We start from the raw sequence: 22923 nt of genomic DNA on the forward strand, positions 1-22923 counted from the left end.
GCGTATTATAAAAAAAATCAGTTTGATCAGTGATTTCCGATGAAAAGAAATTTATTGATGATTTTTGTGCGTTTGATGTGAAATCAAACTACAGGTAAATTGTGTTTGAATGGAATTTTTTCGAGGCGAGCACTGCGTTTTCGCTTTCATGGAGGCGCGTGGTGATTAATCACCACAGTAACCATGAATGAATACCGCCCAGTGAGAAAACTCCGTTAGCTATCGGCATTCCTGAGGCGGCTGAATCACGCAGCACTCAGCTTCCGCTGAGAATGTGAGATCCACCCGAACCGCCGTAACGGCGTGAGTGAATGAAAGTGAAGGATTTTCTGGCTGCTCTTGTCGCTTGGGGGAAATTTTCGCGCAGCGAATCTTAGATCGGTGGTGGCCAGATTTGTTCGCCAGTGATCATTCGATATTGTTGCCTGGCGGACGTACGACCAGCGAGAACTAGCTAGCGCGCGCGTGAAAAATAAGATGACCGCGGATTTCGGACGGTGGAATAAAACGTAGAAGAAGTGTTCTGTGATCAAAGCAATCGACGAGAACGAGAGGAATTATAGTGAAAATTTTCTGCATCTCGCTTTTTAATTTGGAAAACAGAATATTTGCTCCACCGTCGGTTGGAGGGAATCAGAAAAAACAGTTTTTTTACTTGTGCGGGCAACATTGCGAGTTATTGAACCGGATTTGGTTAAGTGCAAACGTGTGTTGTCAAGATATCAGTTATCAGGTTTTTTTGTGTGTGATGAAAAATGCTCAGCAGCCGGTGACAAACTGTCAGCCGAGTGCTGCGATCGAGGGGAAACGCATGTGAAGAGTGTGCGCGTTAATACGCAGCAACACGTGCACACGCACACCGACGATCGCATCAAGAGCGTTAGTTGTGGAGGAATTCACCAATTTCGCAAACGCTTATTTTCCCATCATTCCGTCACGGACTCAAACAAACTTCTGCTCTGCTGCTGATGATGTAGAGAGGTGGATTCTGCGTGAGCAGTTTTCACTGGTTTAACGGGAAAGCGTAGAAATCTACACAAATGAAGGGGACAATGAAAACGGCGGTTTGTTGGAAAATCACAAACTTAGCGAAGATTTTTTTTTGTGTTTTTATTACTGCCCGGCGTAGGCCCGGTTGCCCTAGAAATGAGAAATGATCGTCGATTGGATCCACGGCTGGCTGCGATCCATCCTAGGAAGCTTACCGTCCGTCGCCATTAGGTTACATCACTTCTGTTTCTATTCCAAATCGAGCAACCGAAGCGACTGAGTGGTGAAAGGAATTTTCGTTGTTTGAAAATGAGCTGACAGGACCGGTGGGTTCGGAGCAGCTGGCCCCCCGTGCGGGGCGAGGGATCTGTTTGGCGTACATTTTGCGACCTGACTACTGGTTTGGTTAATGTGCAAAAATTCAATCATATTCTACATGGCGACGACACAGACCACGCCACGGTGTGGCATTCTGTTGTTTTGCTTTCCAAAAATAAATGTTATGCATATGTATGCGGAGGGGATATCTCCTTTCTTTGGCCCACAGAACGTAACTGTGTTTGATTTATCGGAATGTGGAGCAGCGAATGACTTTGATCTAGAGCATTCGTCGTCCGGCGGGACCGACTGCACAGGTGACTGACGAAATGTCGATTTCCGTCCGTCGTTTCATAATGAGTATTCAATTTAAAAAAGAAAAGCTTGCAAGCAATTTAGGAGACCAAAATAAACCGAACCAATCCTGTAGTTGGTAGTGTTTGACTGACGTTGACTCTTAGCCAACTTCCATGTAATATATTTCAATATTTTCCATTCACGTTCAATTTGGCAACTTGACTTTGTCAAAACTGCATTCCTTTTTCCATTTTTTTTAAAACAAGTTTTGGCAATCCCAACCAATTTCTGTAAAAAAAACAAATATCCTAACTTCCTTTAATTTTTTTCAAATATGACACCCTTCAATTTCTTTGTATTGAACAAAATTTCCGGTAAGTTTTTAACCACTACTTTCGAGGTCAACCTTGACGGCGAAAGTTAAACAGCTACTTATTTAGTTTCCGAGCAGCCGGAAGTGATGTCAGTCGAATCAGCAGCAGGCCATGAGATAATGCAATCCAAGGCCAGATAGTCCCGATTGCTTTCACTTTTCGAACGATCAATCAATGCCTTCGATTATTCAGTAGAAATCGTTCATCTAACATAGACTTCCAAATTAAGTTTTTGTACTTTTGAGTCCTGGCTTAAGCGGAGTATAGAGTTCCTAGCGAAGTTAAAATTGTGGAATTGTTTAAATTTTCACTAGCAAAATTGAATGTTAAAAAACTTGATTTCATTGACTTACATTTTACTTTTCTTGCGAAGCATAACTTTTGATTTCATTCAGAGTTTCAAACAAATTGAAATACCCTTTTTAAGAAGGTGAAAAATTTACCATTTTGTATGGCATTTTTACTTGAAACTCCTAATAAAGATTTAAGGGGAAAATTAGTAGACGAAATTGGTGCATTTTCAATCTTCACAAAACCCATCAGAACGGATCAAAAACAAACATAGCTTAATTTACATTAAATTTCGCAGTAAAAAACTTTGCACTTCAAGTTCGAAAAAACAAAAACAAAACAAACCCTAGCAAGCCAGAAAAGGATCCCATCTCGAAGTGACGTTTGACAGTGCGTGCCGCGCAGTGTGTCCAGTGTTGTTACTGCTGCTGTCTGCCAGCCTGCCTGCCTGCCTGCCGATCTACCGGAGTAGGAGATATCTGTCTGGCCTTGCCTCTTGCATTTGCTTTTGGGCCACGTCACCGTAGTAGCCGTCAACCTACTTAATAATCGCCGTCGTCAACATGATTCACGTGGACGAAACGGATCCCCTCGGCGGTAAGTATAGCGAAAAGGACAAATATTTTAGGTTAAATCTACATTTTTGACTTCTCTCCAACAAACTGTGTGTTCGGTAACGGTAACCGTGATGGTAATTGAGCTCGGTACGGAACGGTCGTGACGCTGCGGCTGTCCAAGGCGACAGAGAGCAGACGGGTCTCTATGCGAAATAATCCAACCGCACATCAAACGCGCCAGCCGGCGGCTGCTAAGCTGCTTTGCGCAGTTTTGAGAGGTTCGACTTAAAAACCCACCCTGATTGGACAGTGAAAAATGATCAAATAAACAAAAATCCGGTAAAAAATGTTGGTAGGTACACCGTTTCGCACTCATCACCGTGGAATTTATATTTATGATGGCTGCGAACAGAAACCAAACGGACATTATATTAATTGGTAATTGAAATCGAGTACTCGACTGGGCAGTCTGTTTCCCTTGGTAAACACCACCGTTTCAACCGGTTTAAGGTGTCAGAGTTTGGCAGAGGATGTGCACCACGACCCGAGCGAGACGTGTTCGAATTCCAGCGAATTTTTTTTTCGCAGATGATCATGTCTGTTAGCGTGGATAGACACGTGGCTAATTGAGTTGGTGAGTTTTATTTTCACTGATTTGGCCTACTTTTCGCGCACGAGCGTTCCGACGCAAACTCCAGCTGTCATTGAAGCAAAATAATTGCTTACCAGACGTTAGGTTAACTGGAGTATGTTTATGTGTTGGCATAAGGCGTCAAAAATCACCTTGAAACGGACAGTGCGTTTTCACTTACTGCACTGGGTGGAGGAATTAAGAACAACTAGTTAGTTGATATAGTTTTTGTTGTGGTGATCACATGATCATACAATCTGTATGGAAACAATCATAAACTTCTGAGTTGCAGCTCCTTAATAAACAAATTCAGAACAATGGTCATCGTTGCCATAAGATAAACAACCGTTAGAAAAATAACTTTGAGTTCCAGATTGTTTAGATTTTGCACTATACCGTACTAAGACGGACAATGGAAGTATTGTCTTTACAATAGACAAAGAGAACTAAGACGCACAGATGCCTTCAGAAATGCCAGATTACTGATCACTTAACCTAGCAGAAGCACAGTCAAACGAGTTAGTCGGACTTTCTACAAACAAACCAAAGGGACACCCATGGGCAATCCTTTGTTACAATTTCTAGGTACTTTATTTATTACGATTTAACTTGTTAGACCAGCATCGTACCTCGAAGCTAACTGGGCGCCGACTAACTATGAGATTAGTATTAAAGTATGACGAAAATGTTCTCTTGGTCATTAAAATAACGTATACCTTGCTTTACTTTCGATAACCAAAACATCCACTGATTAGCTGGGCCAATCGAAGATTTATTGGAGTTTTAGCAAATCGCAGTTTTATTAATAGACTTCACGGGAAACTATCAGCCATAACCTTTTCGTCGGAGAACCCAATTTCTACAGCAGTTTTTAGGTCCAAAAGCAGGATTCTGCGTATAGAAAAGTATTCACTGCATTTTTCTCATCAATCTGAACACAGCGAATATATTTTCATGAACAAAATTTTTATTTCAAACAAATAAACTGCTTTTGAAATTTGCAGAATCGATGACGAATAATTTCACCATAAACTCATTGTATTGGGGCAAATCAACCTACCAGTAATCTTTGGTTTTACTGTCTTGCAGCTACTCCAATGGTAGCCAAGTGGGCATTCACTTGGTTACTAACAGAGCAGCAGCTGTATATATACAGTACTATAGTACTGAAAATACACAAGATAAGCAAAGCTTTATTCAGAAATATTGTAGACTAGCTGAATGGCCGATACCAGAGGCCAGATACTGAATGGCTTACTCGGACCCCCTTTGCCTCGTGGTCACTTGAACATCTGTTATCATAACGGAAATTTACATAATGCGTCCCCTGTTAATTCCCTTTTCCTTGGACTTCCTCCCCTCTCGTTAGGAACCATCCTGCGTTTGTCAACTCTCTGTGCTAATTTCCTTATGTCCAGCTATGAAGAATCGGTCAGGCCCTGAAGTTATGGTGAAGTTATGGCGGTGCAAACAAATATAATTATATGCAATCATACATTCACTTTTATATATTTAGAATGCTTTGATATCAGGTATCAGCATTTTTGGCTCGAATTTTTGTTCTCTAGCCAATTGTTTTCGTTTCGGAATTTTTCATAGTGTAAGAAACAATGCTTTTTTCCGTTTTTGGACGCCCCTTTCCCATTTGTCAGCTCTTTATTTTGTCCAACAGCCACTTAAACATTTGTATTCTCTCCGGAAATCCCTAGAATGAAAGAGAAACAAACCCTGTTTTTTTAATTGTAACTTCAGCCCCCTCTTGACATGGCTACAACCTTTTTGTCAATCACAAGTTTGATTGAGAACGGTCCGGGCGTTCCGGAGTTATGACGGAACATACATATAGATCGAGCACTCAGCTCCTCCCCACTCCTCTTGTCCAGCAGCAACATATGCTTTTGTGTCCCTCCGAAAAACCCTAGAATGAAAGAGAAACTAAGCCTATTTTTCTTATCTTGACCTCCCGCTCAGTGCTCCCCCCTCTAGTTTCAGACCATCCCTACCATTGTCTCCCGGCTACTTGGACAACTACTCTAGGTCCAAATGCAAGCGCAAATGCTCCACTTATTAGAGATCACCCTCTCTTTTGTCAACCCCCAGTGCTGAATCCCTTATGTTATGGAACTTGTTTGCCAAATTTAATGGAGAACGGTCCAGGCATTTTGGAGTTATGGTGGAACAGGCAATATGTATGTCTACGTTCACTTTTATGTATTTTGAAGATAGATAGATAGATCCATCCTACCTACTACTACAAATTTACCATACATTACTTTCTCGATTTCTGCTTAACTGCGCCGCCATAGTCAATTGAATCAAAATTAGGACAAGTCGTGTTCCCTGTGGAACTCTTCTAGTTCTAGAAGATGTGCGAGCAGTTCAGAACATGTCATCCATCTCAGGAGAGAAGCGAGAAGCAGCTTTACCCATGCGTGTGTCGAAGTCAGCGGCTTCCCAGTCATCCAGACGTTATACAAAGTTTGTCTATGTGCTCAAGCCACGGTGTTCAAAATACCGTTATTAAAAAATAAAATAGGCCATTTAAACGGCAAATGCCAGTTGATTCGTATTGCTATCCTACACCTCTGAGCCGATTTTTAAAAAAATCGATCGACTGATTTAATCTCTAGGTTGCTGTCTATCAGCCTTTTGACTGCATAACTGTTGAAAATTGGCTGTGTCCGATGTTGTACTAAGTAGAGGTAGCTGTTGCTGACTTAAAGCTTGATGAATGCCCACCTGCACCATATTTAGTTCGCAATCGAATGCTCATTATCAACAATCACGTAGCACGCAAATGGTAGGGAAATTTTCCAGGAATCTATTCGGTTCACTGCAAAACTCCGACAATCGATGCAGTCATTCATGGTGCCATCCGGGGGAACGCCTGGCCCATTCAGTATTCGCACATGAAAACATCAACAAAAACGACAGATATCCTCCCCCTTGCGCTGCGTTTAGTGCCGCAGAGGAACGCTCGAAACGGAAACGAACGGTGACGGGTGGGAGGGCGTCATTTTTTTCACTTATAAACAAATTGTCTATCGTGCTTCTTCTTCTTCTATTCGGTTTGCTCTCCTGTTTGTTGGTTCGCATTCAGCAGTGAAATTCTCCCCCACTCGGATTGTTATTTTTAGCGACCACTGGCACTGGCGGCTTCTTCCTTCTGCAATTCAGCACGGTCGGTGTCGGTTTCCCTGCTTCCTGCCTGCCAGCTCCCGAACACCAGCTCCGCTCGAACACAACACTTTTTCTTCCCATAGGTTCATCGATTTGTTTCTTCTTAGTAGTCATCTATTCCGACCAACGGACGGAACAGCAAATTAGCGGTGCGCGGTGGAATAGCAGATGGGGAAACAAATTTAGTATTCTTAGATTTGTTTTCCACCAAGCGAGTCGGTAGTCTCGGCAGTATCACTATCGCTTGGGTGACTCTAATGGATGAGGTGTAGAAGGGCTAACTACCTCCGAATGCTGTCGAGAACAACACGCCGTGCCCCACACCGGTGGTGTGCGATGCTAACCTTCGTCCGTCTGCCTGTCGAAACTAAGGCCAGTAGTTGACCTTGCATTTTTCTACTGAAGCATTCTACTCACTGATCCTTACTTAGACCGTGCGAATTAAAATCCGCTATCACAGCAGCCGATGCAGATTTTAAAGTGTTCCCGAAAAAAATGTTTTGAACTGGGGTGGAACGATTAATTGCCATTCTCCTGGCGGTCATGGCAGTTAAAATAATGACCGAAGATGCATTCCGCCCAGCAGCAACCTGGGCGGTTGCTTAGCAATGTTATTAATCAGTTAATCAGCGTCCGTCCAAAAGACTGACGGTTTAAGTAAACCAAACTTCTCACACTCGATTGGTTGAAGTATAAGAAGCCGAAAAAAAGTCGAACTTATTTTTAGCACCAACATTCCACCCTCGTTTGCCATCATGTCCAGGCAGGGCAGCCCGCGTGATTCGCACAGAATGACAGCGCTTTTTGGCGCTGTTTATTAAGCGAAAAATGTATGTTCCTATCATTCTCAGCGTCGGTCGGTCGCCGTCGCCGCCGCCAGCTTGGATCGCAGAAACGGATACTAACTGTCGTTAAAAAATGTGTCTTTTTTATGTGCGGTCGGTCAGGCCAATAAGCCGAATACCGAACGATATCCGTGTCCGGTCCACCGCTCCCCGGACTTGCTGGAGAATTCGATCTCCCCCTCGGCTTTCAACCGTTGACAGCTATGTCAATTCGTCACCGGACCGTTTCGAAATGCGCCATCAGATCATTTTGCGTGTTCGGCTGTCTCTAAATGGCCTATTCTATACCTAGTACCAGTGAACGGGTGACTTGTTTACTGCATTTCCCGGTCAAACCGATGCGATGGATGGGTTAATTATTTTGCATTGGCAAAGTTTATTTGCTTTTCGGAAGCAATGCCAAAACGGCTAATTGAATGGGATTAGTCTGGCGCGACCTTCCGGCCTGCCGCGGGGCCATGAATTCGGTTTCCAATGTTCGCATGATTGGCGGGGCCAAGCGTTGGATAATGCGAGGTAATTAAAAAATATCGACGAAACAAATCCATTTTAAGGGTTTGTTTTTAATTTGTAGGTACAAATTGCTAACACAATTTCTCTGAAGTTCATCTAATCGGTAGAAATAGTTTTTATAGCTGCCAAGAACCAAGACTACCTCTTTGAGATTATTTAAAAAAAAAAATACTTCAAACATGATTCAGGGAGTTACGAAGCTTCACCAATCTACTGTACCTTATTCTAGTCAAAGTATTCAAGGTGAGAAGGTTCCATCTAGAATAAATGCAGCTTCTTCTGTAATACATAAACTGCATAAATTCATAGCAAAAGTACGTCCTTATCCCTTAATGACAAAATCCCAAATGTCGTATTGGCACTAGCCTAACCCCCTTGACCCCTTCTTCTCACACATTAGCCCCATAAATAAAGCTTTTCGCTGATTGCGCTACCCGAACAACAAATTTAACTTTGTTGCATACTGAATATAATTTTGGTGACTAAAACTGGTCAGGAAAACCGCAATAAGCTTGTAAAAAGTAAAAAGTTTTTGCATGGATTTCAACTACACGCAAGTGAGAAAACCGCAATAAGAGTACAATAAAACTCAAATCGTTAATTGCTTTGACAGTTTCTCAGCAGAATTAACAAGCATTATGTTTCTTTCAAGAATATGAGAAAACTGTAGAAAGAAGAAAGAAAGAATCGGAGAAAGAGAAATAATCTACACAGTCATCTGAAAAGTCCATTGTGGTCCACGAGTGAGATTGCAAAAGTATAAGGACACATTAATGACAATTCAGAAACCTCAAGCGGTAGATTTGCTGGATCTTGCCAAGCTAAATCCCTCAACGCGTACCTCATATTTAAAACGTTTTTGAACCAGTTTGATGCGCAGATTTCATGCCAAAATACTATGCCAAGCAAGCATTTTTTTAATTAGATGTACTGAGGAACAATATAACTCCTTTAGACAGTGACAATCATTGAAATCACGAGCAGCAGAGAATCTTTCGATATTAGGCCGTATGAATAAAACAGTTTGCTTTGCTTCTTCCCCTGTAAATCTTATGGGAGAAGTAAAGTAAACTCTTTTCTTTATAAGGCCTATTGCCGTGGTGTGATGCAAGCTGAAGGCGAGTTTAGCGCCAAGCAGTACCCCAAAGTCGGTAACTTGATCGACTGGTGGAAAGTCATTACTTGAAATTTCGAGATGCTAAGCCAGTTTTTCCTGCACCAACCGATAAACAAATCCAAAACCCTCTGTAGCCGGATACAGTCATCTATAGAACGAATCACCGAATCAAAATTAAGATCGTTAGCATACATCAATTCCCAAGCAACAATGTGAGTTTTATTGTACTCTTATAGTAGTTTTAAAGGCCAATTTTGACCTTAAATGCCATCATAAGAGTGTAATAAAACCTAAATTGTTACTTGGGTTTGCATCCAACTCCAAGAAACGAAGCAATGTCGTTGAAAATCAACACATTCATAAGAGGTCCCATGTTGCTACCTTGAGGAACACCCAAGCAGTTGGTAAACTGGAAAGAAAAACAGCAGTCAAAATGCATACGTATAACTTTGCCGCACAGATAGGAACTGAGCCATTTTGGGAAATTCCGAGATGCACCGAGTTGCGAAATTGTCTGCAGCACTGTTTTATGGTCTGTACGATCGAACGCTGCTTTCAGATTAGTATAGATCCCGTTAATCTGTGCTTTATGTCCAACGTATATAGGTAGACGTGAAATCTATAAGGTTCGGGGCAATCAAATTCGCTAATATCTTCCCTACGAATTTTCAATTTTTCGTCTTCTCTTCAATGTGTCCATAGTCAACAAATGACAGCGGTCTTGGTACGGAGGCAGATTAAATGTGCAAATTTAATCTGCCATGTGTTAAAAGGCGCGTATCGAATAAATTTGTGCTGAACGGCTTACAATCTTGAATAATCTAGAATAATCTAGAGAGTAGAAAAGAGCGCGCAGGTAATATGGATCACGGAACGAGAGCTGTTCGTCACGGTATACACCGAGGTTTTTGATAACGGAGACTCTATCCAATGACTCGCCATCGATGTTGTAGTTCCGTATAATCGGACTCTTTTTGAGGCTGAAAGAGATGATCGAGCATTTACGCACACTGGTGATGAACTCGTTTGTTTTGCGCAGCAGTCGACGAAGGTATTGACAAATCGCTGGAGCTCGCGACAATCTTTAATGGACTTAACACTGAGGAAGAGTTTCAAATCGTCTGCATCCTCTAGGTAATACTGCGTATACATCATTGAAGAATAGTGAAAAGAGCAAAGGTCCCAGATTGCTCCCTTGTGGGACACCAGATCGATTACAAAATGGATTTGAATGTGCGTTTCTTAGCAGGTTAACTAGATATGACCTTAGCCAGTCCACAAAGGTAGAGACCGCACCCATGTGGTTTACTTTGGCTAACAGCAAATCATGGTCCACACGGTCAAAGGCGACTTCATCGTAGTTCGTATCCAATACAGTCAGATAAAATTTGTCGACTTTCGTACGGAGCCCTCTTGTGTTTTGGTAGTAGATGCTGAGAGTACTCACCGGAACTGGCATAGCGTCCTTGGTGTGTGTAGCAAATTCCGAAATGGTACTCTTTTCACGTTGAAATCCCGAACTGGAAGCGGGAAAAGGAACCCGACTATCGACTATTATGATGCCAACATCAATGTCTCTCAAATGATCTTGAGGTGATGACTGTTCAGAAGTTAGTAGAGGTTGAGTTTGGCTGGAAGTGATCAATGGATCAGGCGAGGCAACGTTCACAACGGCACTATACTTGCCTAAGAGTGGCTGTCGGGAGATCCCGTTGCCAACCACGACCGAAGGACCTGGACGACTTTGTTGGATGGAACTGTCTAGAGCTCGACGAATATGGAGGCAGAAACTATCAGGATACTCGACTTGGTCGGGTGACTCAGGGACTGCCTTAGTATTGTAAGCAATGCGTTCTGGTTGTACATGAAAGCAGCAATCAGAGGGGGATCTGCAGCTGTAACGTAAGAAGGAATCAGGCGGATGGACGATGCTGGAACTCGCATACTTGTCTGAAAAATGGTTTACGGAAGTACCCGCCACCAACCACGACCAAAGAGCCAGGACGACTTTGTAGGCTGAAACAATCACGAGGATCCGGGCAATTATGTTGACAGGAACTATCAGGATGCGCGGCTAGGTCGGGTGGCTCAGGGACTCCATTGCAGCTGTAGGCAATGCGTCCTGAGTCGTGGTGTCAACTGGTTATGCACTAGTTGCTAGGTTTTGTAAACATTAATCTGTGACGGACAATCGCAAATGTTATGCTCTCCGGAGCACTTGGGGCAACAAAAAGTGTTTTGACAGGAAGATGATTTATGGCCGAATTGCGAGCACTTGAAGCAGAACATTGCGTCCACGACTTCGTAGACCTGGCATCGTTCCCATTCGATATAGACAGACCGTGACTTCATTAATGAATCGAAAGTCACTGCATTGCATTAAAAAAAGCATTAAAAAAAGCAGCAGCAGCAAAGTCACTGCATTGCATTAAGCTCGATATTGCCAACAAATCAGAGAGTGACTTTCGAGCCACACGCACCATTTCGTTTGCAAGTTCATTGGAATCGCTTCGAACAACGACATCACCATTATCACGATAACGCACATTCTTAACCGCGTAGGAAACTGGATTAAATTTACTACGCACGTCTTGTTTAGTGACTTCAACCGATTGGGTTTGCTTTGGCTTAACGGGAAATTAGCAGTCATCAACTTTTCGTCGGAGAACCCAATTTTGGAAGCAGTTTTTGGGCCCAAAAGCAGAGTCTAGTTCCTAAAATTGTAAATACTGCATTCTTCTTGCGAATCTGAACACTTCAAATATATTTTCCTGAACAGAATTTTTGTTTCAAACAAAAAAAAACTGTTTTTGAAATAGACAGAATCGATGACGACTAAAAGGACAGGAACTCTTGATGCGTTTTGAACTGTTGGATCGCAAATCTTTCCAGCTACATCAGCATAGGACATTGCCGAAGCACTATTTTTTACGATGTACTTTTGCACAATTGAATGCAGACGATCTTCAAACGAAGAGCAGTTTAAAGCAGAACCAGATTAAATTTCGATTCACTGGCCTTCACAGAAGCTTCCAGTTTGTCAACTTTCATAAAGTAATCAGTGCATTTTAGCAGGATGTCGTTCAGGCTAGTCTGTCGGTCTATCTGTCTGCACTCAAAGCAAAAGTATTTCAGTGCTACACTTAATTTCAAAGCGGAAACGGCTGGAGCAGACAAATCACTACATTTCGAATGATAAATTTGTTCACATCCTCCGAAATCAGCAGTTATCTGGTGTGAGTACACATCGCACTGTACAGCAGTCATTGTCGGGACAAAGCCGGCAGTTGCGCCTGCCCGAGAACGGGCTTATAAGAACAAAAGCCATTAGATGGATCACCACAGCCCTTATCGAGGATGATTAATTGAAATGAATTTTTGGCAAAAACTCGATTTATACCGCTTAACACAACAGACTAATTCTCTATGGCAATTCAATATCGGTAGTGATAACAACTAACAACGAAAAGTTTCGAAAACACGTACCGTGCCTGCGGGTAATTCCGCGCAGCACATTATTCCGCGCACTCATCCTAAAAATCAATTTTTCAACAGTAAATTTCACTAAAACATCATTAATAAGTATACTATCATGGTATACCATGTTCCTTTATTGTTTTTGTTAAAAACTGACAACTTTTGTTTCGTTAGTCTGGCCAAACCAAAGGCTATTTCATTGCACGCTGACCAAAACGTGATTTCCGAATATTTTCTTAACAATTGTTCTAAGCGGCGGTCTAAATTATCGGAAGGTTTTTTTTCGCTCCAAAAAGTATTTTTTATGATGAATTTGCGCTACACGGGTACTTAGATGTACATTTAACTGTTTTATGGAAATAGTTATGAACTCGTTTTTCTGTTTGTTTTGTTTAAAGATTTGTTGTGAGCGGAATTAAGAGCAGATAAATTAGTGTTGTTTATAATTCCGCGCGGATGTAGCAGAATCACATCGAGGAAAAACGGATAGCAGGAAAAACGGATGGAATTCAAATTTTGATTAATCCCCCTACCAGGGAAATAAAAAACTCATTTTTCTTCAGTTTCAATATAACACATTGATGTGTTTTGCGAAGTTTTAGTGCATATTATTATAAGAAACTAGCTGACCCGACAAACTTCGTATTGCCACAAATTAACCTGTGTTGTACATAAATCATGAATCTCGGATGATCTTTGTCACAATCTCGAATTTTGCAAGCCCCCCAGTGGGCGGCGCTTCCGACGGCGGGTCACCGGCAACACTCGCGACCGTCTCGTCCTGAATGATCTAGTGTTACTATAGATAGTTTTTGTGGTCTTGTATTGACTAATGTTTTATGGAAGAGTCTCGAATTTCTCGAGTTCGATTAGTTTTTGAGTTTCGCAAAAATTTCTGTTTTATTTGTATGAGAGTCCATATCCCCCTACCACAGGGGTGAGAGGTCTCTAACTATCGTAAAATGAATTCAAGACTCGAAAATCTCCCACATGCCAAATTTGGTTCCATTTGCTTGATTAGTTCTCAAGTTATAAGGAAATTTGATTTTCATTTGTATGGGAGCTCCCCTCTTAAAAGGGGAAGGGGTCGTAATTCACCATAGAAAAAATTTCTGCCATCTAAAACTCCCACATGCCAAATTTGGTTCCATTTGATTGATAAGTTCTCGAGATAAGAGGAAATTTGCATTTCATTTGTATGGAAGCCCACCCTCTTAAAGGGGAGATGGGCCATAACTCGCTTTCTAAAGAAGAGAGGGGTCTCAATTCACCATAGAAAAAAATCTTGCGTCCAAAACCACTTACATGTCAAATTTGATTCCATTTGGTTGATTAGTTCTCGAGTTATGAGGAAATTTGTTTTTCATTTGTATAGGAGCCCACCCCCTCTTAAAGTGGGGAAATCCATAGAAAATATACCATAGAAAATATTCTTGCCTACAAAAACACCCACATGATAAATTTGGTTCCATTTGCTTGATTAGTTCTAGAGTTATGAGGAAATTTGTATTTCGTTTGTATAGGAGCCCCCCCTCTTAAAGTTGGGAGGGGTCCTTGCCCTCGAAAACTTTCACATGCCAAATTTGGTTTCATTTGCTTGATTAGCTCTCGAGTTATGAGGAAATTTGTATTTCATTTGTATAGGAGCCCCCCCTCCTAAAGAGAGGACGGGTCCCAGTTCATCATAGAAAAAATGTTAGTCTCTAAAAACACCCACGTGTCAAATTTGGTTCCATTTGCTTGATTAGTTCTCGAGTTTCTTTGGTACAGGAGCCCCCCCCTCTTAAAGTGGGGAGGGGTCCTAATTTACTATAGAAAATATTCTTGCCCTCGAAAACCTTCACGTGCCAAATTTGGTTCCAATTGCTTGATTAGTTCTTGAGTTATGAGGAAATTTGTATGGAAGCCCCCCCTTTTAAAGAGGAGAGGAGTTATAATTCCCCTTATAAAGAGGGGAGGGTTCTCAATTTACCATAGAATAAATTCTTGTCACCGGAAACACCCACATGCCAAATTTTGTTGTATTTGCTTGATTAGTTGTCGAGTTATGCAGAAATTTGTGTTTCATTTGTATGGGAACCCCCCCTCTTAGTGGGGGGAGGGGTTTCTAACCATCACTAAAACCTTTCCTGGCCCCAAAAAACCTCTACATGCATATTTACATGCCGATTGGTTCAGTAGTTTTCGATTCTATAAGGAACATACAGACAGACAGACAGAAATCCTTCTTTATAGGTATAGATTTTGCTATGCGTGTAGGGCGCTATATCTCTGCATATTAGTGTTGGTAAGAGGAAATGCTTATCAACTTAGGGACTATATTGGTTCGTTTCGTTGTGCCTGATTTTTATTTTCAGGTATAATGAATTTAAGTTGTTACGTGGTTTTTGAGCCACCGTATATCTTGCATGAGCATTAGAGTGTCCCAAAATAGCACTATGTCAGAAAACCCGGGGGCTCACCTCTCAAATGATAGCTTAGGGTGTCACAACAAAACTTTTATATGACGTCAACATTGGTTGCCGCGATTTAGGGGTCGCACATTTGAGTTTTATGAAAAAATGGCATTTTTCAGGAGTAAATTCAAAAAAATATTTTCAGAGATGTTAAAGTAGGTGAAAAAAGGTACTTAACTATTTTTTTCACAATCATTGGGATCTGATACATTCATAAAAAAGTTATGGTGGCATGTCTGGAGTCATATTTGGTTACAAAAATTTATTAAATTCGGGAAAAATTTAAAATTTTCGAAATTTCATTTAAATAAACGTCAAAACAGGGTATCGAACAGTGTCTTAGAGCAACGTAGCTATACTGTATAGATGGGAAATTTTATGACGAACAACTTTGCCAAAGAAAGTAAGGACGTATCTTTAAATCTCGCTGACGTATTCACGTTTTTCTGAAGGCGGGACCAAACATATTTTCGCAATTTTCAAATTTTAGTAGTTCCACGTGATAAAGGTAAATGATAAAACTTGAAGTATTTATTCTAAACGTTACCTACGTGTTTGATAGGAAGAAATATGCATCTTCCGGAGAGTTTAGCACCATTTAGGCTCAAGAATCACTTTAAAAAGGGCGTATTTATTTTAATAGCTACTATATTTGAAAAATCGTATTTCCCGAAACTAGGATTGCTTCAAAACTATGCTTAAGCGTGAGTTTTAGAAAATTGATTTTTAAACCTGAAAAAATAAACACTGAAATTTTTTTAACCCTTTTTTAATATCAGTAGATGGTAGAATCAGCAAGGTGTATTCAGACAAATTGAAAGGTATTATTTATTCTAGTTGCTAACATGGTAATATAACACGGATAAAATATGAAAGGGGCATATTTAAAATAAAAAAATAAAATATATTAAACTTTTTTTTCAAATATCACAAATACGGCTGCATTTAGAAGCTAATTATTATTTTGAACACGTGTTGTCAAGCACATATGAAGTCATTCTTCAAATTCAAATTACATATATGTATAACGAGAAATATAAGAATAATAATAAGAAATATAATAATAATCTTAGGTTACAAAATATTCATAAAAGTCGTTATTCTACAAAATCCTTTGATAAATGTTGTACCATTTCAAAAAAAGTCTCAAAATACTTCAAATCACCACTATTTTTCCAAAAAAAAAATCGAAGTTACCATTTCCTGTATATTTTATTTTACATTTTTTCCTGACTTTAGAACATAGTGAATTTTTTTTCAGTGTTTATTTTTTCATGTTGAAAACTCAATTTTCAAAAACTAACGCTTTGGCTTCATTTTGGAGCAAACCTACTTTCAGGATATACAATTTCTCAACCATAGTACCTATTAAAATAAATACGCCCTTTTTAAAAGTAATTCTTGAGCCTAAATGGTACTAAATTCTATGGAAGGTACACGTTTCCTCTTATCAAAAACGTGAGTGACGTTTAGAGTAAATAGTTCAAGTTTTTTCATTTACATCTCTCACATGAAACTGCCAAAATTTGAAAATTACAGAAATGTGTTTTGTTCCGCGTTCAGAAAACGGTAAATATCTCAGCGAGATTTAAAGATACGTCCTTACTTTCTTCGGCAAAGTTGTTCGTCATAAAATTTCCCATCTAAACAGTATAGCTACGTTGCTCTAAGACACTGTTCGATACCCTGTTTTGACGTTTATTTAAATGAAATTTCGAAAATTTTAAATTTTCCCCGAATTTAATAAATTTTTGTAACCAAATATGACTCCAGACATGCCACCATAACTTTTTTATGAATGTATGAGATCCCAAAGATTGTGAACAAAATAGTTAGGTACCTTGTTTAACCTACTTTAACATTTCTAAAAATATTTTTTTGAATTTACTCCTGAAAAATGCCATTTTTTCATAAAACTCAAATGTGCGACCCCTAAATCGCGGCAACCAATGTTGACGTCATATAAAAGTTTTGTTGTGACACCCTAAGCTATCATTTGAGGGGTGAGCCCCCGGGTTTTCTGACATAGTGCTATTTTGGGACACTCTAATGAGCATAGTATTTTTCGATATGAATTATGCTGTTTATGAGTACCATAACCATTATATTAAATTGTTAAAAAAGGTATATTTTATATCTTAATTTTCGTAATACTAGCTTTACTAGAAAATGTTTAAATATCTAGACTGGTCTCGTATAATTGGTGCTTACATAGAGTCGTTGCATTTTTCTGGCAGCGGTTGTTTCTAAAAATCATTTTGAATTAACTTGGGCACACTAACAATGACGTGTTTACAAATCGGGACTTATATTGAAGCGTTATAACCGTTTTCGATTTAATTGACAAAATAAACCCGTTTGTCTCAGGACAGCTTTCGCGTATAGCACCAAATGTCAATCGGTGTCTAATAACTAATTGCGCGCGATTTCGGACGGATCGAATAAGTTGATAGCACATAATATTCGGTGTCGGTAAACTGAATTCTCGTAGTTTTTTCTTATATCAATATTTCGGTTTTCCTAAAATTGAAAAAAATAACCACTCCAAGTATTAAAAAAACGAAAATAGAAAATCTAAATCCAAAAGTTAATCCATAACTGTGATCCAATAATACTCAATTATAACACAACAATATGATAAAAAAGAGCATACAATATTACTTATAACCCAATAATTGCCACGACAGAAGTAATTAAAAAAGAGCACTTAACCAAACCAAATTTTTAAAGTACACAAAAACAATAACATCAATGAATGGGAGGGTCCAACAGGGTACTTGTTTGAAGCAGTGTGCTTAGGGAGAGTGAAGTGGTCAACTTCCTAAGATTAACCTTGGCCCGGCTAACAACACATTGTGGATAATGAGCGGGCCCTTCTCCCCACCTATTGGGGTCATTCTGCATTGGGAGGGCTTACTTAACGATTGACTCATGCGATCTAGTTTCTGGACGGAGATCCTTAAACACCCTTGCAAGAATCGCAGTAAGCATGGGTCTGATCGGACGTTAAAATTTTTTCACTCGTTTCATTTTTGCAAAAAATTGTTTTTTTTTGTGTTTAATACAGTAGATAACTATCAGGATCGTGGTGTAGGGTTTAGGAGAAGTGATTTAAAGTGGTTTTGATCAATTGGGCGACTTTGGGCGCGGTGGAAAAACATTTCTATTCAACCCACCTGCCGTAGCTGAAATTCTTGTGATGGCGGGACATAATGGAGAATGTAGCAGACGTGATACAAAAAAGTTGGAGTAAAGGATAATCTTGAATAACTGGAATAACTATAAGCTGCGTGAAGACAGTGTTGTTAAGAAGACGCTGCTGCATCTGGAATTGCCATTGGAGGAGCTTTTCAGTTCCAACTGGGAGAGTGAATAGGCGCATCATTGGACATACAGAAGATAAGATTTATCATGCAAACTATTTAATTTTTATTCAGATGATTAGATACCTATTTCATAATTTTCCTCAACGATCTCTAACCGTATTATGTTATCTTTCAATGCATTGGGAGAATTGTGAGAGGTTCCCGCATCTTTTAAAGTAGTTTTTCCTCAAAACCATTTTATAGTCGGATGGATACGGCTGTTATACTTTAGTCAAAGTATTGATATTGCTGTGGATGGTGACCGATCTATTCTGGGGAGTTGGCTCATTCAGCAGATTTTCTTTTTAAACAACCGAAGAACAGCACATTTTTAAGTCGGGAATTGTATTTGTCGGTTTTTAGTTTGGATGCTTTGTTTGGTTGCTAAGCGTGACTCTGGGTCTACAGTTGCTGTGATCAATTGGAATTATTTAATTTTTTAATTTGATTTTATATTTATATTTATATTCAATTAAAATTTATTAAAATTTATAACTATTACATAGTATCATACATTTTGGTAATTTTAATTAATCTTTGATTGGGTAGTTGGTATTTTTCATCTATTTTCAGAGAGCGAAACAAGGCGCTTTAACCTTGGCTTATTGTAGCCTGACTTTGGTTAATGCCAGAAGTTCATCCCCGAGGGTCCGGAGTATCACTTAACCTTTATTAGCAAAGATACTCCCAACAAAACAAATTTACAGTTAATCAGAAACGGTTGGTACGAGACATCCCCGTTTCTTCTTCCCCTGTTGATTTTGAAATGCATCTATGTATGAATAACTTATTCACACAAGATTTATTTCTTATAATCGTCTTTGCGGCAATACTTCACAATTGGCCTGGCCGATTAAACATTTGCAATATATCTCTGATATTTTCCAAAGGTTAATACAGACAAGAAAATGATTTTAAATATTTCTATGATTAGAAATAATTAAAATTATTTCCAGGAATCCTTTATTGTGGCTGTGTTGGTATTAATAAGAATAAGAATAAGAATAAGGAGATTCTTAAACTCCCTTGGTACGTGCCAGCGATGTTGGTTACCGACCGATTCCTTTTTGGCCCTTCATACAGGACCTGGTGAACGTGTCCAATGGTTATGCTTGTACAATTCCCTTTGTCAGATAAGCCCATTGCTATGAACAGTTATTCTCCTGCGATAGGTGGTAGTCCCCATACATACATACATACATATTATTATAAGAAATTTTGCTGAAGGCAGTAATCTTCTATCTCTTCAGCGAAGATAGAAAAATCCGAAAATTGAAAAAATCGTTAAACTCAGTTACTCTGTTTTAGTTCTTAGGGGGATTAATCAAAAGTTGAATTCTTTTAGGGGGATTAATCAAAAGTTGAATTCCACCAAAGGATAGAGCTTTCAATTTTAAGCAACACTTGCAAAGGTTTCACAAACTCTTTTTCTACTCAAAATTCAAGTGCGCACGTTTTTTTTAGTTTTGGACCAATGAGAAATGGCGTAATTTCAGGATCACAAACGAGAATAAAACTCTAAACTATCGAGTTACGCTTAACGCGTTTAATACCTTTTCAACAATTGTAAATATGTGTGACACAAAAATAAGGAAGCAAATTTTAGTGATCAACCTAATTATTATCACTTAGCTAATTTTAAAATGTAGCGATCGTGTAATGTGTGTATCTACTGCCTAGAGGCTATCCAAGTAAATTTGTCCAAACATTTTAGCTTGAGCCATTTTCCGGCTTTTATGCAGTTTTAATCTATTGACGTAGATGAATGCAGTCCATTTCTTATTTAGTTGTTGCCATGTGTTATTATTAGCACTCTTTCTTATTATGCTCCAAGATGTTATGTACATGCTTGTCCGTGTTGCTAAGTCTGTTTGTCTATGGTTCCAGTTCCTACCAGGCGTCCTGACCTAACATTTACTCGTTTCAATTTTAGACTACTTTTGCCAATGGGCTTTTTTTAGACTTTGTGTCTGTGATTATTACGATAAAAATATAGTGCGCGGAATTATGTACGCGTCTGAACGGAATTATAATCTAGTCATAAATTATTGCGCGGAATTATGTGCACTGGCACGTAACCGGCTGAAGCATTTTTTTCTTGTTTATTGGAACTTTACACCAACTGTCATATTTTTCTCATAAAAAGAACTAAAAATCCTATCCGATGGTGAAGTTATGGTTATTCTTACTCACCATTTGAATTTTTTACACAGATCATAACATTATCTGCACCTTAAGTGCGCGGAATTACCAGCAGTCACGGTACTAAATCTATAAAACAAACGCAATTGTAATCAGAGTGACTGCCTCTGTTTACATTTCACTGCATATCTGAATGATCTAAATTTAACTCATGGTGAATTCAGTTAGACACCGTTTGGATCTTGGAACCAAGATTATGGAATTCTTGAAAAGTACCCAGTGTAATGTCGAAATCTGTCAATTAAGAAGGGTCAAGGCTTAAAGAAGTTTATAGCCCAAGGTTTTGCTTTTAACAGATTAGTCTCCGGGATAGTTTGTAAAAAGCATGAGAACCCATCCTGGAAGGTAAGGGAGAGTCATTAAGGTAACGTTTAAGAAGTTGTGTAACGCTCCTTTTCGTCCAAGCTGGAAGATCCGCGAACTCCAGTCCAGCCCGCTGTGGTGCAAAGGTTCATCACTAGCTGCGATCCAAAGGGCCTGGGCTCGAATCCGGTTATAATCCGCTCCGATTATAGCTTGGTTCGAATCGCGATTCTCTCATGTGGATAAAAAGGAGCGGTACATAACTTCCGTTCTTTCCCCCTCACGCCTTGTCCCATTCTGTTTGGATCCTATCAACATTTTTGTTTCAATCCTTTTTTCTATCGTCCTCTCCGTTGATTGTGAAAAAATACTGTTAACAAAACAATCTCTATGCTGTTTCGAGGTGAAATTTATACATTTATCATAGTCCTAAACCAACATACAGAACCTTGAACTATTGAATAGCCGTGTGTAGAACCATCATGGTTGCACGAAGCAACGGAAAATCAGATTTCCGATTTACCATCCGGTGAAAGACCCCGAGAAATGATTACCGCATCCAAGGAAGCCCAGCAGACACATAAATTACCTCCCAACCCCGGCACACACGGCGAAAACAGTTTCCTTAATATTATAAATAACCCAAAAACCATGGTTTATTCGATAAGACTTGTGCAATATCCTAGTTAATGCCGCAGGAATGCATCGAACAAATCCGTCGGACAAACTGTCTGTCTAGCTAGCTACTGTGTGTGTGTGTTTGGTGGGTGGTGGACACTGGCTGGTTGCGGGGAAATCGATTTCGATCTTTTTTTTCTCTTTGCATTTTTTGATCCTCTTGGCAGCCGTCACTGCAAATGTTTTGCCCGTTGGTTGGTGACGAGAGTTGTGCCGCATCACGGACGGGAAGTAGGTACCTGACACTCTACATACATGCACCACATTCCGTTTTTGCTGTGCTTCCTCTTTTCGCAATTTTCCGTTTGACTTTACTTCCCTCTTTACAACAGTCGGCGTTTGACGGTCAAGAGAATTCACTGCCCTTCCGTCCGATTTGCCATTGGCGATGCTGCTGCTGCTGGTGCAGTGTCTGCTGTTGACGGAATAAAATTAATTGTAAGCACGAGGATGGATAACAGAAGGAGGAGGAGGAGAAGGATGAGCAGAATGAACAGTTTATTTCGACAGATTTAGTTTATTTAATTAAGTCGGTCTTCTGTTTCGGGCCGGCTAGGCCGCGTTTAACGACACGTTAGAGGAAGCGGCCGGCCGTTAAGCAACATTTACTCTGATGTGACGCTTGTCGCTTCTTCGCGTTCTTCGCGCGAATCACACTTTTTGGCAACGTCCCCCGATGCAGCAGGAAAAACAAATTTTCGGTGACTACAAATATCTATTTTTTCCTATTCTCTTTCGCAGATGTGCCGCCGCCATTTCCTTATCGTGAAGTCGAGATAGAACGCGGCGTGGACGCCAAGCAGTTGTACGAGTTGAGCACCGAAATTGGAAGGTGAGTTCATTAGTGTCTGCGAGCGTGTATGTGCTTCCGCACTTCCGAGTTGGTGCGCCAAAATGAAGCACGGGAAAATGAGTCTAATTTTCCGCTAGGTACTTCCCCGAGACATTGGATGGCATAACGATGTCGGACGTGACCGTACTATAGAATCACGTGGCCTTCCGAGCATTGGATGGCCTTAATTTTCCGAACTGTCCTAAAAAATTATATTGCCACAGGTTCTGGGGACCGCTGGCATAGTTTGCACGAACTACGAACAACGTTCGGTCAGCGCCGGCCGCTCGCCCGCCCGCAGCAGCGCTCAGCGCCAGTCACGTGTTGCCGCCGTACACTGCGACTGTCGGACGATTTAGACTGCTTTGACGCTAGCTCCTTAAGTAGATTTATTGAACCAGCTATGAAGTATGGGGGAACAGATGGCGTCCAACAACGACTGCGTCGTTAGTTGCCATGTCAGAGAATGAATTTCACGGTAGTTCCGTTCCCCGTAA

General features: G+C 40.1%; 1 protein-coding gene across 1 annotated transcript in view; it reads left to right on the forward strand.

The window, feature by feature from the left end:
* Positions 1–2833: 2833 nt before the first annotated feature.
* LOC128737863 (5'-AMP-activated serine/threonine-protein kinase catalytic subunit alpha) overlaps positions 2834–22923 on the forward strand; it is a 57709-nt gene continuing 37619 nt past the window's right edge. Inside the window, exons 1-2 of the mRNA XM_053832597.1 lie at positions 2834–2867; positions 22336–22426. Coding sequence (XP_053688572.1) covers positions 2834–2867; positions 22336–22426 — 125 coding nt within the window. The remainder of the gene's footprint in view (positions 2868–22335; positions 22427–22923) is intronic.

This window comes from Sabethes cyaneus, chromosome 2 (assembly GCF_943734655.1).
Source record: "Sabethes cyaneus chromosome 2, idSabCyanKW18_F2, whole genome shotgun sequence".
NCBI classification, from domain to species: domain Eukaryota; kingdom Metazoa; phylum Arthropoda; class Insecta; order Diptera; family Culicidae; genus Sabethes; species Sabethes cyaneus.